We start from the raw sequence: 12912 nt of genomic DNA on the forward strand, positions 1-12912 counted from the left end.
GATGGACTCGATGGAGGGTTCAAAAATAAAATTCTTTCCCTAGTTTTTTAAATATTTGTGGAAAACAAAAAAAAACTAACCCAATAAGAGTTTCCCTGCTGTATAGTAAGTGTTGAATATATTTCGTTATTAGGTTGTTCATTGTATTGGATGGGTTAAATTTGAATTCAATAATAAATCATCAATTGTTTAAAACGATTCTGAGATATATGTTAATCTAAATTTTCATAAGGATTTTTATTATATATTCATATTAATATAAATCATTAATTTAATTTTTTTTTATTATTGATATTATAGAGTAGGTTGAACTAATTGTTGTCAAAACGAAAATGATATATTACCTATATGTAGGTATATACTTAAAATAGTAATTATTATATTATTTCATATAATATTACTAGCTACTATTAACTTATTTATTTTCTCTCTAATAATATTCGATTTTTATACTTCTAAGTACTAACTTTTCTTAAATAATTTCTAAAAAAAGAAAATATTATTCATGGGTTTTTAAGTTGTTGTAAAAACAACTTATGAATACATAATGTCTATGAAAAATGTACAAGCATTAGCTATTAAAAATTTTATGAATTCTTAACTACAAAATAATTTAATAATTATCGTAATTTTGATGAATTTTATCAAAATATAAACTTCAATCATTTATAAAAAAAACTGTGCATATGAATTTTTAATACATTTAACTTTCCAATTTGTATAAGTAAAACATATAAGGAATCTTGTTTTGTATTTTAAAGCTTTTTCACTGGGTTAAAAATTAATATGAACATTAAATTGAAAAAAAAGATTAGAATATTTCAAATGATTATAAATTGATAAAAAATAGTTTATATACTTGGACATTGAATTACGTATATTTTAATTTAAATAATAGTGGAATATTTCAAGTTTCTACAATAAATGTTTTTTGAATTATAACATTTGTAAGCATTTTGTATAACATGCTATTAATAAGTTATAATTGTACCATAACTTGGCACAGTAAATAATAAATATACCTACTCTTTATACAATAGATTTGTTTTATGAAAACAGACTATTGAATAAAAATTTTTTAATATTAAATATGAAATAAATAAATTTTTATTTTTATCATTTAAATGTTTGATTCATATACGTAAGTTATATTTTTTATTCTTTATTTGTCATTAGATGTTTTATTTAATTTTTTTATACGATAATAAGTAGTAATTTGTAGTCTAAAGCAAAATATATATTTAAACATTTTAATAAATAATTATGTATCCAACTAATTAGTAGTTACTAAATGTACCTACTGTTATTATGTTATGATGAGCGGTGATAAGTGTACAAATAATACAAGGTATTATGTTAAGATCTCTGTACATCCACACATATTATTACTTGTATAGTTTATTATAATTAATACGCAATAATAATAAATAGTTAATTATTATGTATATAAAATATTGTTATACACATTATATGTATGTACAATGAATAAAAATAAATATCTTTCCATGTTATACTTTAAAACTTTAAAATTTAAATCATAAAACATACAAAACAATAAAATACAAGCGTTGAATGACAATCAAGCTAATTTTTTAAACTAATCACTCACTCTGTGTACAATACATTATCATGATAGGTATACCTTTATAATATACCCTAACTAATAGTTGTTACGTTTGATACTAAAGCTAAATAATAAAAATCACGTCAGTTAAGCATAACACGTGGCTTCTATCAATTACTAATTGAATTAATGGCGAATTAGAAGCTGTGGTACATAACGATTTTCTTAATGATGTATTCTGGTAACTAGTTTAGAGAAAATGTTTTTTTTAGAACAGCTTTCACCTCAAGTATAACTATTAAGTTTATAATGATTTACCCCAGTTAACTAATTAGAATAAACACTAACAGTGAATAATTATGTATATATGAAGGAATAACTGGACTTTAGTTTAAAACTTCTAGTAGGTAGTTGTAAACTATCAAGTTGTATGTTTATACTCATTCAAGAAACCACATAATAGAGCTAACTAATAGTTACAGTGTTACACACAATTCATTTTGACAAGACCAGATGAATTGTGACTAGTAATATTATGATAAAATAATATTTATTTTATAATCATTTTTAAATCACATTTTGGTATATTATGCATAAATGTCATAATGATCAAAATGTTAAGATATTAGTTTCAAATAATTTGTCACCAGGTAATAAATAATAATATACGTTTAGTAGTTTAAGTACTATATTAAGCCATTAAGATTTTATTCGAAGAAAAGATAAGCTATAAACTAATACAACAATTACTGTATTACCTCAAATTTGTATTCAATTTTTTGTGGTTTAAACTTTAATACAATATGTAAATGATGGTATTGTTTTTATGAAATATTTACAGAGTAATCAACATATAATGAGTCTCCAAAAAAGAAATGCACTAATCTTTCGTTATAGAAAAACTAATTGATCTGATGTACCTATTAAATATTGGTTGTGTGGAAAAAGATTATTTAAACCACAGTAAAAAAATTCATACCAACTACCTTTCATTCCGTTCATCATAAAACTATAGTCATTACGTTTAGCTACAGTATATTTGAAACTTGTTAATCACCAATTAGGTATATAGAACTTATAGAACTATTAAAACATAATCAAGCAAAATCTTGAAAGGATTTATTATTATCAAATAAGTAGGTACTTGTAAAAATACGGTAATCGACCATCCACGATCACTGCACTGGTTTATCAGTTATCACTTGACGCATACAAATAATTGATAAACGAAGTGCAATTTTTGATAAATTTAAATTAAATTTAGTTATTTATATTATAAATTAACCTTTTTTTACTATATTCAGCTGTTCATACTATTTGTTTGAGTAAGTACCTATACTATTATAAATATTGCTTTCTATATAATAAAGCCCAGTTAGTCTTATATAATCTTATTTATTTTAATCCTACGTTCTTAGTTATTATTATGCACAAGAAGCCAAAACGGATAGAGGGTTAAGTTATTCAAATTTTCAGATAATAAACCATTGTTTTCGATGGAAATTATTATTATATTGTTAGACGCTGGTCTCAGGTCGAATAATCAAATTCTTATAAAACTAAAATCTAATTAATTTTTCAATTAAAATTTTTTTAAACAAGTTTATCGTTTATAATAGACTACTTTAATAATTGTTCAATCTTTTCAAAGGCAAAATATAAACAAATAATACAATGATTAAGTAGGGGATACAAGAATTTTAAGGTAGTTTATGTTTTTACGCAACGAACATGAGGTATAAACAATTACTCCAGTATGTTGACTGTCATCAACTCGATTGCTATTTGGTATTTACTGATATTGTAAAAATCTATAACTAATTCAATGATATCTTAAAATTTAAGTTTACATGAGAAATATATTATTATTATTTTTATCAAAATTAGCTTTCTTTCCGAGTGAAAATACATGATATAAATATATTATGCACTAAACTTATAATATAATATAAAGGTATATATATTACATTTTTATTTTATATATTTTATTCATTTAAAAAAAAAAATAATAATGTTTATTATCATAAATGTATGAATTTTTTTTTTAATCCAAAATATGGTTTGAAAAAAAATATCATATTATAAATCGTTAGCGTAAAACTATCAAAGTTTCCCGGGCTCAGTAAACATCAGCTGTGCTATACTTAAAAAATTTTTCCAAGTATATATAAAGGGATAACTTATTTTCCCAAGTCAATTATCTAATAGGTACCTAACTAGTTTATCGTTCTTGCTTTCTCAGCGATAAGTACAATACAGAGTTTTATGTCCATTGAACTAAAAGGACATAAATGAACCAGCTATATAATTAAATTAAGAATACATAGCGGCTGAACTATATATATTATATAATCACCGCTTATAATAAATTTTAGTAAAAAATGCTATAAGATAAAAATATTACTTTGATAAAATTTTAATAAGTAAATATCACAGATATATATTATACAATAACTAGTTAACCGACCGTCTTCTTATAATAAATGATGCTGGCAGCCGCAATATAGGTACCACTTGGGCAATGTTTACTAAAAACATTATTATTTATTATATTTTATTTCTCTATTATTTTGTTCGCTTAAACTAAAATCTTAGGTAGGTATTTATTAATCTCTATAGATAGAAAAGTATACTTTAATAATAATCCTAGCCGGAACCGTCGACTTTATGAGTATGAAATTTAGTCAGTATTTAGTCAATGATGCGAAAAACTCCTAAAAAAAGGATTTTTCTATATGCAATCCCTACAGGGGTTAAAAGTGAGTAAAAGGGGTAAAAATGGAAAAAAATTATATTGTTATAATATATACCTTGGTCAATGCATTTGTTAAAATTTTTAAGTAGTTATTTTTAAAACAGTATCTTAAAGATAGTACCTATAGATGTGTTGTTCAAAGGGTAAGAAATTATGGGTTCATGTAAACTCCGCCACTGAAAAAAATCAAATATTAGTATAACATCAAAATGATATATTATTTAAAAAAAAGTAATTATATACTCGTAATATAATATCATATCGTTCACATTAAATATTTAAATCATAATAAAAAAATCATAATAAATAATCATTATACCTAATAATATAAAATCATATTTTCCATAATAATAGTTAATAATCGACCACATTAAATTTACATAAATCATATTAAAAAAATAATCGTCCACATAATATAATAAAATATAATAAAAAGTAAATAATCAACATAAATATTGTCATGTATGAAGACTAAAATGATGTGATACAATTTGTAAAAATTCTAAGTCTTGTATTTCTCTATTAGTATACCTATTCATAACACTATCATTGTTTTTTTTATTATTTCAAATTTTTCAGTTTATTTATTTGAGATACACCTTTAGTTTTATACAGGGTGATTTTTTTATCAAACAACTCTCATTATTTCAAAATGTATGCTTTTATTTCCTATTTTTTTTTCAAATTTCTAGATACATGTTTTTATAAAACTGTATAAAATTTTAATTTTTTTCACTCTTATATATAATAGTTAAAAATTATCAACTTTTGATTTTCAAATGGCAACCTATATTAATAATTTCATAAATCAATAAAGCCATTTTTTTCATGAATTTTCATGTTAAAATTTTTAACTTTCGTTGATCCGTCGGCGAGTTATAGCTGTTTAAAATTTGTTGGATTTAGAAGGTTTTTAGGTGTTATACATCAATACTAATTAACACCTTTATATCTCGGATTTTTATTTATAAAATCTAGTAGCTATAATAGTACCTATTGAATTCGATATCGTCGACCCCCATGGTGTAGCGGAGAGTGGTGATAATATTTGTACCTGTTATCTACTACCTGCCCCATATAGCTTATTGTCAACATTGTCATAAAACTATAATTAATTGGACTAATATTATTAATTATTACTAATTATAACTAATTATATTACGTTTTATTGTACATTTACACTCCATAAACACTACCAACTTTGAGAATCTATATCTAATCAACGGATTAACAAAAAATGAAAATTTGAATTTGATAACTTATAAAAAAAATAACCATATTAGTTTATGAAATTTTAAGTATGGGTTGTCATTTTAAAATCAAAAGTTGATAATGGTTTACCTAATAAATATAAGGGTGAAACTATGGAAGAGTTCTACAATTCTAGAACACTATGGATCTTAAATTTTGAGAAAAAAAAATTTGAAAGAAGTCAATACTTTTTCATATAATGAGTGCACTCATGTTGTTTGATAAAAAAATCACCTTGTATATAAGTTTGGCTATACAATTTGATAAGAACTTTACTAATAGACTATGATGTACTCTTGTCATTTTGTAAGTTTTAATGCATTTACATTCATAAGTAATCGCATAAAATGAAATATATGAAATTTCAATTGTGAAAACTAATTCCTTCACCAAGTTTTGTACATTGTATGATTTTTTCAACAAAAAAAAAAAAACGTTATTTCGTATCTTTTCACATAAATTCGGAGATATTTCTTATTATTATTGCTCTATACGATACTGTGACATTATTTTAATGTGTATAGTGCGTTTGTGAAATGATAACACGAATTTCACACTGTGAAAAATACGAAAAACTAGTTTTTTTTTTGATAAAAGTGACAACAAGTGACTATGGGCCTAATCAAAAATATTAATTTGAAATTTGGTACGTTTTTATACATTTACATTTGTTAGTCATCGCATTAGATTACAAATTTGAAATTTCGAATTATGTTAAAATTTATTCCTTCGCAAAGTAATATACTTAAAATGATTTTTTCAAAAAACGGTATTTCATGGCCTTTCAAACGAAATTCTGAGATATTTCATATTTTGATTGTCCTAGACACAAACGATACTGCAACGTTTCCTTAAAGTGTATTGTGCGGTTGTTAAATAATCGCAGTTTTTTAAGCTGTGAAAACTACGAAAAACTAGTTTTTTTTCGAAAAAAAGTGGCTTTGTCCCTGTGGGCCCAATCAAAAATATAAAATTGATATCTTGTACGTTTTTATGCATGTACAATGTATATTGTACATTCATTAGTCATTGCAACATTTTTTTATTGACACTTCAAAAAAAAAAAAATTCTCAGAAAAATCGAAAATTTCAGTTGTTTTTAAATTGCTCAAATAAAGTCAAAATATTTTGAAGTTTTCTGTATATAGATAACACTTATATAAACATTTGGTGAACATTTCAAGTAGATAGATTTATGATAAATCAAAGACGAAGGCGGCCCTCGCACCTTGGTAACAGTTAAATAGTTAACTTATAAATACTTCCCTAGATAAAGAAACTACAACATAATAATACTATGGTCTATGAGTATATATTGAAATCTTATTTTAGTTTTCTTGTATTAAAATAATTACTTACACTATATACAATTACAGCATTTACACAGGAACTATTCATTAATATTTTAATGTTATATTCAAATGATCAATTAGTTTTTTAATCTAATTAAATTTGTATTAATCTGTGAGTATAATCTCATTCGAAAGAATAGTATAACAAAAAATGCATAAGATGTCTAAACATATTAATGAATAATGAATAATTTAAAATTGGCACAACGTGTTCAGTAAAAAAAAAAATTTTATTTATCACCTGATTTTTATCAGAAACTTAATTACCACCAGGAGTAGAAGCCAATTTTTAAAAAAAAAAAAAATAATACAAAATTCAAATGCATAAAATCAAATTGAAAATGCCTTAAAATAAAGCATGCTTTCTGCGTTTTATAAATATAGGTACAGATACAAAAATTGTCAATATTTGTTTTCAGATAAATCATTGTTAAGTTAACTTATTATTGGTGAATTGAATCATCATACAATTTTAAAGTAAGAAGAAATATATCTTTATAAATTAATATTTTAATTTTTAAGTAGATTATGACTTTTGACTCTTATGAGTTATGAATAGGTAATGTTCAAATACAAAATATGAATATTATACTTAATTTTGTATTAATAAACTTTTTGTTTATAAAATCACTTTTAAATAAAGATTATTAGAATCTATAAAAAATATAATAATACTCAAATAATAACGTGACTATTTTTGGGTAAAAAAACTACAAAACATAATATTAACAATCATTCATAAAGACTCGTTTAAATAAACGCATCAAATAGCTCGTTTAAGATAGACATTACAAAATTATATATCTGATAATTATTTATTTATGGATTAACACGATAAAAACAATTTTTTCTAACAGGATGATGATTTATTTCTTAATAATTAATTCATTATAAAAATAAAGATAGTTATGTAAAGTACCTAATATTCATAATAAAATAAATATTTTTTATAAGAATAATACTTTTAATGCATATCTAGTAACTTTTTAGAACATAAATTAATTTATGAATACATTTTTAAGAGTGTTTAAGTTTTATGAAACCTTAAAAATTTTAAGAGTCAGGGCATGTGGATTATAAATACAGGCGTATTTATAGAATATATTTTCAAGGGATACGCTGAATTCTTAAATGCATTGTTTTAGAGAATTTTTCTTATATTAAAATAACATTATATTAATTACCACATATTATCTATTAGTTTGCTCAAAATCAGAAAGGTTTTCACACAGTCAATTTAAGTGAATATGTCCACATATTTACAGCCATTCCTCTTGTATACATCACAACACAAATCTACATTATCAAAAAATATTGTTTTGATAATATGTTCTTTATATCATTTTATGAGTAGATAACATACATTAGGCACAAGAAAATCTAATGTATATAAATTAATTTTAGGATTAGTCGTTAAATAAATGAGTCTTGCATAAAAATTAACATTTATTGCATTAATAATAATAATAATAATAATAATAACAAAACATAATACACTCATATAGTCATATATAGGCTAAATTAAAAATATAATTGGTGTGCCAGATTTTTAAACAGAACGGACACAAGTTTTCTGTGTATATGTGTGTACCTACTTGAACTTATGAGTTTTTATATAAACATTCACAATTTTAGATATTTAAAAATTATACAATTAGAAATAATAATATAAATTGACATACATTTCTTCCAATAACATTTTTTTTTCTGAAGAACAAACATTTGTGCGTCACAAAATCACATTTTATATGTAAGTATACATGAGTATTATAATATTAAAATGTTAGGTGCGTATTTTTTTAAAATTAGACTACTATTATATCTATGAATTAATACTGTTAAAATAACCATAATAATACTATTATAGTCTATTATAATTTATAATCAACAATATAATATTAACTAAACTTTTTTTATTTTTATTTTTCCTCTTCCCGATAAATTTTTGACAAAAACACGATAGACTTTACAAAAAGTTTAATAGATACAAGTATTATATCATTGATATAATATTAGTTTCTTATTACTATATAAATACATGCACTTCTGCAGCTTTATTTAAATAATGAGATAATGAGTACACATAGGACATTTACTTCATAGAAATAAACATATAATATATATATATATATATATCAAACAATTGAATAATTAAAAAAAAACTTAAAAAAAAAAATTTATAAATATTAATAGTAAAATGTATAATTCATACATGGGTTAGGTATTATTACGGTGGTAATTTCTATATGATTCAAAAATAAAAATGGAATAAATAAAAGTATAATATAATATTATGTATTATAATATACGCTCAAATTTATTTGTACCGACACGTAAATGGTAAAATTTTGTTAAGTTTTTTTACTACTACACACTTAAAAAAAAACCCTTAAGACTTAAAACTATGTAATAATAATTGTATTTACAATTTTCGTGACGTATAGGATGAATTTTACAGTCAATAAATTATCAACCAATTAAATAAATTAACATAAAATTGTGTGATTACGTCATACACGATACTATTTTGACACAACGAATTAACGTTGTCTCACGGAATCAAGTGTCAAATAATATTATTAAAACGTCAAATATTAATACTTTGGTATATGCTTTATACAATATTATTGTTTTCTCTTAAAGATTACAAGCACAATTAAAAATAAATATAATAATGGATTTACATTATTAACGCTAATTTTAGTAGGTAAATACAATTCAACATAAATTTATAACGATAAATTCAAATCGTTTTGAAAATTATAATTATATTATAATGTAATACTTTGGTATCGCGTTACGCTATATTATTTCCACCTTGTAAGACGGAATATTGTTATTCGCCGGTAGACGGTTGTCCCAGAAGAAATATTCGCTGTAGACGTTGAATGATATTGTGACAGTGCGAGTGAACGACAAATGACGGTTTTATCTAACTTTGTCGCAAATCAGTAAGTATCCTGCAAACATATAATTGTTTAGAAAAATGCAATTCAAACATACGAAAATCAAAGGCTACGTTAGTTCCCTGTCACGCATATAAGACCCAACTAGATTGCAGATTTATCGACATATAAGCTATAGCAATAAATTAACGTCACGATAATGACAACTTAAGTGAATAATACACTTTCTTATAATATTGTACATGTGCAATTTATTGTAGTAATAATGATAATCTAAATTCGTTATAGAATGTTTCGACAAATAGTTACACCAAAAATGAATAAATATTAAAAATATTATATGTAAATGTAATATAGATTGATAAGTTTCGGACATTTTGGGCAATCTAGTTTGGCGTGAATATACATAATTACAAATAAAGGACAAACGCGATGACTATTGTTTACCTATATTCAAACAGTCGACGGATTGGGGTTGGTGGTGTAGTTTTTCAACAGTTCCCTCAACCTGAGAATTTCCTTGGACGCGGACGTGAGTTCCGACTGCAATACCAGTTCTTTCTCTCGCAGTCTCTTTATTTCGTGTTGACAACTCTGGAAGAGAATAGAAATAAAATAAGAAAACTATGTAAATATCGGCGAACCGAAAAGTAGACGGACAGACGGGCGACGGCGATAATGATCGCGAATTCGCGAAGTGTGTATAGAGACACAGTAGAAAAAAAGATACTTACCACGTTCTGTCTTAACAGCTCTAATTTGTCGCACTTTAACCTGGTTATGTCTTGTCGGAGACCTTCTACCCGAGATTCGTTGTTCGGTGCGTCACAGCAGCACATACCGCAAGGTTTACCGCTAGGCGTTTCGGCCGACGACATGCTTTCCAGACCGGTGTCGCTGTCCACGGCCCCTGCCATGCCCAGTCCGTCGAGCTCCACGCTGTTCAACGACGACGAATCGCTTTCCGACATGGCCACGCGGCTAGCTCCACTGCGAAAACACAAGAAACCACAGAGATTACGACTCAGGTCGACGACGATTATACATTTGCACGTTTGGTGCACAATATTATTGTATGGTAAACATACCTGGAAGTCCTGTGCACCGGATGGATGTCCGGACTGGATATGGGCGATGAGGGCGAACTCTTTTTGCTGTTCTTCGACAACGATCTACCAAACTGCAAACGAGAATAAAAAACATGAATAAAAACACACATATTTCGTTAGTCACGATCATAATAATTATACACGTGAAAATAATTATAACAACAATAGACAGGTGTGGTTAACTCACGCTCGGTATGGACCCGTCTGCCGAACAACTGCTGGTTTTCTTGGATAGGCCGCCCGAAATGTTGTTGTTCGCCTCGACGTTAGACAATGTTTGCGTCTTGACTCGGGCTATGAGCGCTTTGCGTACAGTGTCTATGAACCGGCTGCCTGCTCCTGAGATGGTACCATTGCCGCATTCCGACGACGACGACGATGAGGCCGCCGACGACTTGGTCAGCTCAGAGCCCAGGCCGCCACTCGCGCCACCCGTCCCGGCACTGGTGCCTCCACTGCCACCTTCGTTGTGTCCCAGAAAGTCTTTGGTCTTGTCTTTCAGCTCCTCACACAGCGAGTGCAACAAAGACGTTCGGGTTCTCAACTGAAAACACCACACAGAAATAAGTAAAAAAAAAAAAGTAATATTATTGTATTATAAATCGACACACGATCGACAACACGTTGCATTTATACGTGACGCAAAACTCACCTCCAACTTGGCGAATTTGTGGGCCTTGTAACAGGCGTTTTCTGCGTTTACAAGCTTGGTGAGAAGGAACTGTTTGAAATCTGGACCGTGTCTGAACACGGCTGGATTGGGCAACGTCGGTCCGAAGAAAGGCACGTCGTCTCGGGCGGTCACACTGACCTTATACCTATAAACGAAAATTAATAATTAAAATAATTCATGATAACCGGTTGTTAGAAAAATTCCATACTAATTTAATTAGTCGGACATTCAAATTTTACATACCTAACGTTGGGAGTGTTGGGCTCGATCACTTGGACGACGATGTAGGCGTGTAGGAAATGTGACGCTATCATGTCTGGGGTGAACGGGGTGTTGGATTCTTGAAAAACAATTGCCACGATGTCATTACCTAGAAGAAAAACCAATTAATTAAAATTAATAATTCAATATCCAAATTATGTAACTATTAATCTTTAAAAATTATTATAAAACAATGCGCGTTTATACACTTACCGATATGCCTTTTCCTTTGCAATTGCTGAGGATCATTATCGGTGTACGGAAGCAAAGAAGATACGTGGAAAATGATCTCTCTGTCTTTGAACACTTGATAAACGGCTTCGTCGCCAGTTTGACCAAACTGCGTGTCTAAGCCTCCTCGATACCTTTATTCAAAGTAAATACATTATTATTAATTATCATGTCAATTTCATTAGTAAAAGTTCGTATGTGCTTACCCTTTATGGTCTTTTAGTTGTATCCGCTGGCCAAGTAATTGGAGGAACTGATCGAACGCGGGCGAAGTATGTTGATTGGAAAATAATTCTTCCTCGCTAGTTTGGCCGTGCTTTTGATACAATACACCAAATTTGAAGTGCGACACAAGAACATGTTCATCATATGCGGCAATTAGTTGAGATGTTTTACAACTCAAAACGGGTGACATATTGGTAACTGATAGCTGATCGTTCAACAGCTAATAGAAACAAAAAAAAAAATTAAAATACATTTCAAAGTCGTTATTTTGATAAATTATCTACGCTTTATAAATAAATATACAGGCCGTAACTTCATATAAATTGTTTATACATAAATATGTATTATAGAAAATAATTAATTATGTATTAGGTATATTAAAAAACAAAACAAAAAAAGTTTTGAAATCGTTTCTTATCGCATTACGGAAAGATATTAAAAACGAGTAAAATTTCAACAGTACTAGGTTACGTATAATGTATTGTTATCTTGTAGGTAACTTTTCAAGACAAAAATAAGTCACTCTTATACGAATAACTAAGGTGTTGAAAGAATCGTAGGTAAGTAAATCACTGTAAGGTTATA

General features: G+C 26.9%; 1 protein-coding gene across 5 annotated transcripts in view; it reads right to left on the reverse strand.

Moving 5' to 3' along the window:
- Nucleotides 1–8355: 8355 nt before the first annotated feature.
- Nucleotides 8356–12912, reverse strand: part of LOC114124827 (rap1 GTPase-activating protein 1) — a 159109-nt gene continuing 154552 nt past the window's right edge. For all 5 annotated transcript variants that reach the window (XM_027988252.2, XM_050197036.1, XM_027988253.2 and 2 more), the window contains 9 exons: nt 12309–12547; nt 12085–12236; nt 11854–11980; nt 11590–11755; nt 11125–11481; nt 10917–11008; nt 10563–10818; nt 10276–10422; nt 8356–9882 (listed from right to left, as the gene is read on the reverse strand). In XM_027988252.2, the coding sequence (XP_027844053.2) occupies nt 10282–10422; nt 10563–10818; nt 10917–11008; nt 11125–11481; nt 11590–11755; nt 11854–11980; nt 12085–12236; nt 12309–12547 (1530 nt within the window). In that variant the 3' untranslated portion in view covers nt 8356–9882; nt 10276–10281. The remainder of the gene's footprint in view (nt 9883–10275; nt 10423–10562; nt 10819–10916; nt 11009–11124; nt 11482–11589; nt 11756–11853; nt 11981–12084; nt 12237–12308; nt 12548–12912) is intronic.

This window comes from Aphis gossypii, chromosome 1 (genome assembly GCF_020184175.1).
Source record: "Aphis gossypii isolate Hap1 chromosome 1, ASM2018417v2, whole genome shotgun sequence".
Lineage (NCBI taxonomy): Eukaryota > Metazoa > Arthropoda > Insecta > Hemiptera > Aphididae > Aphis > Aphis gossypii.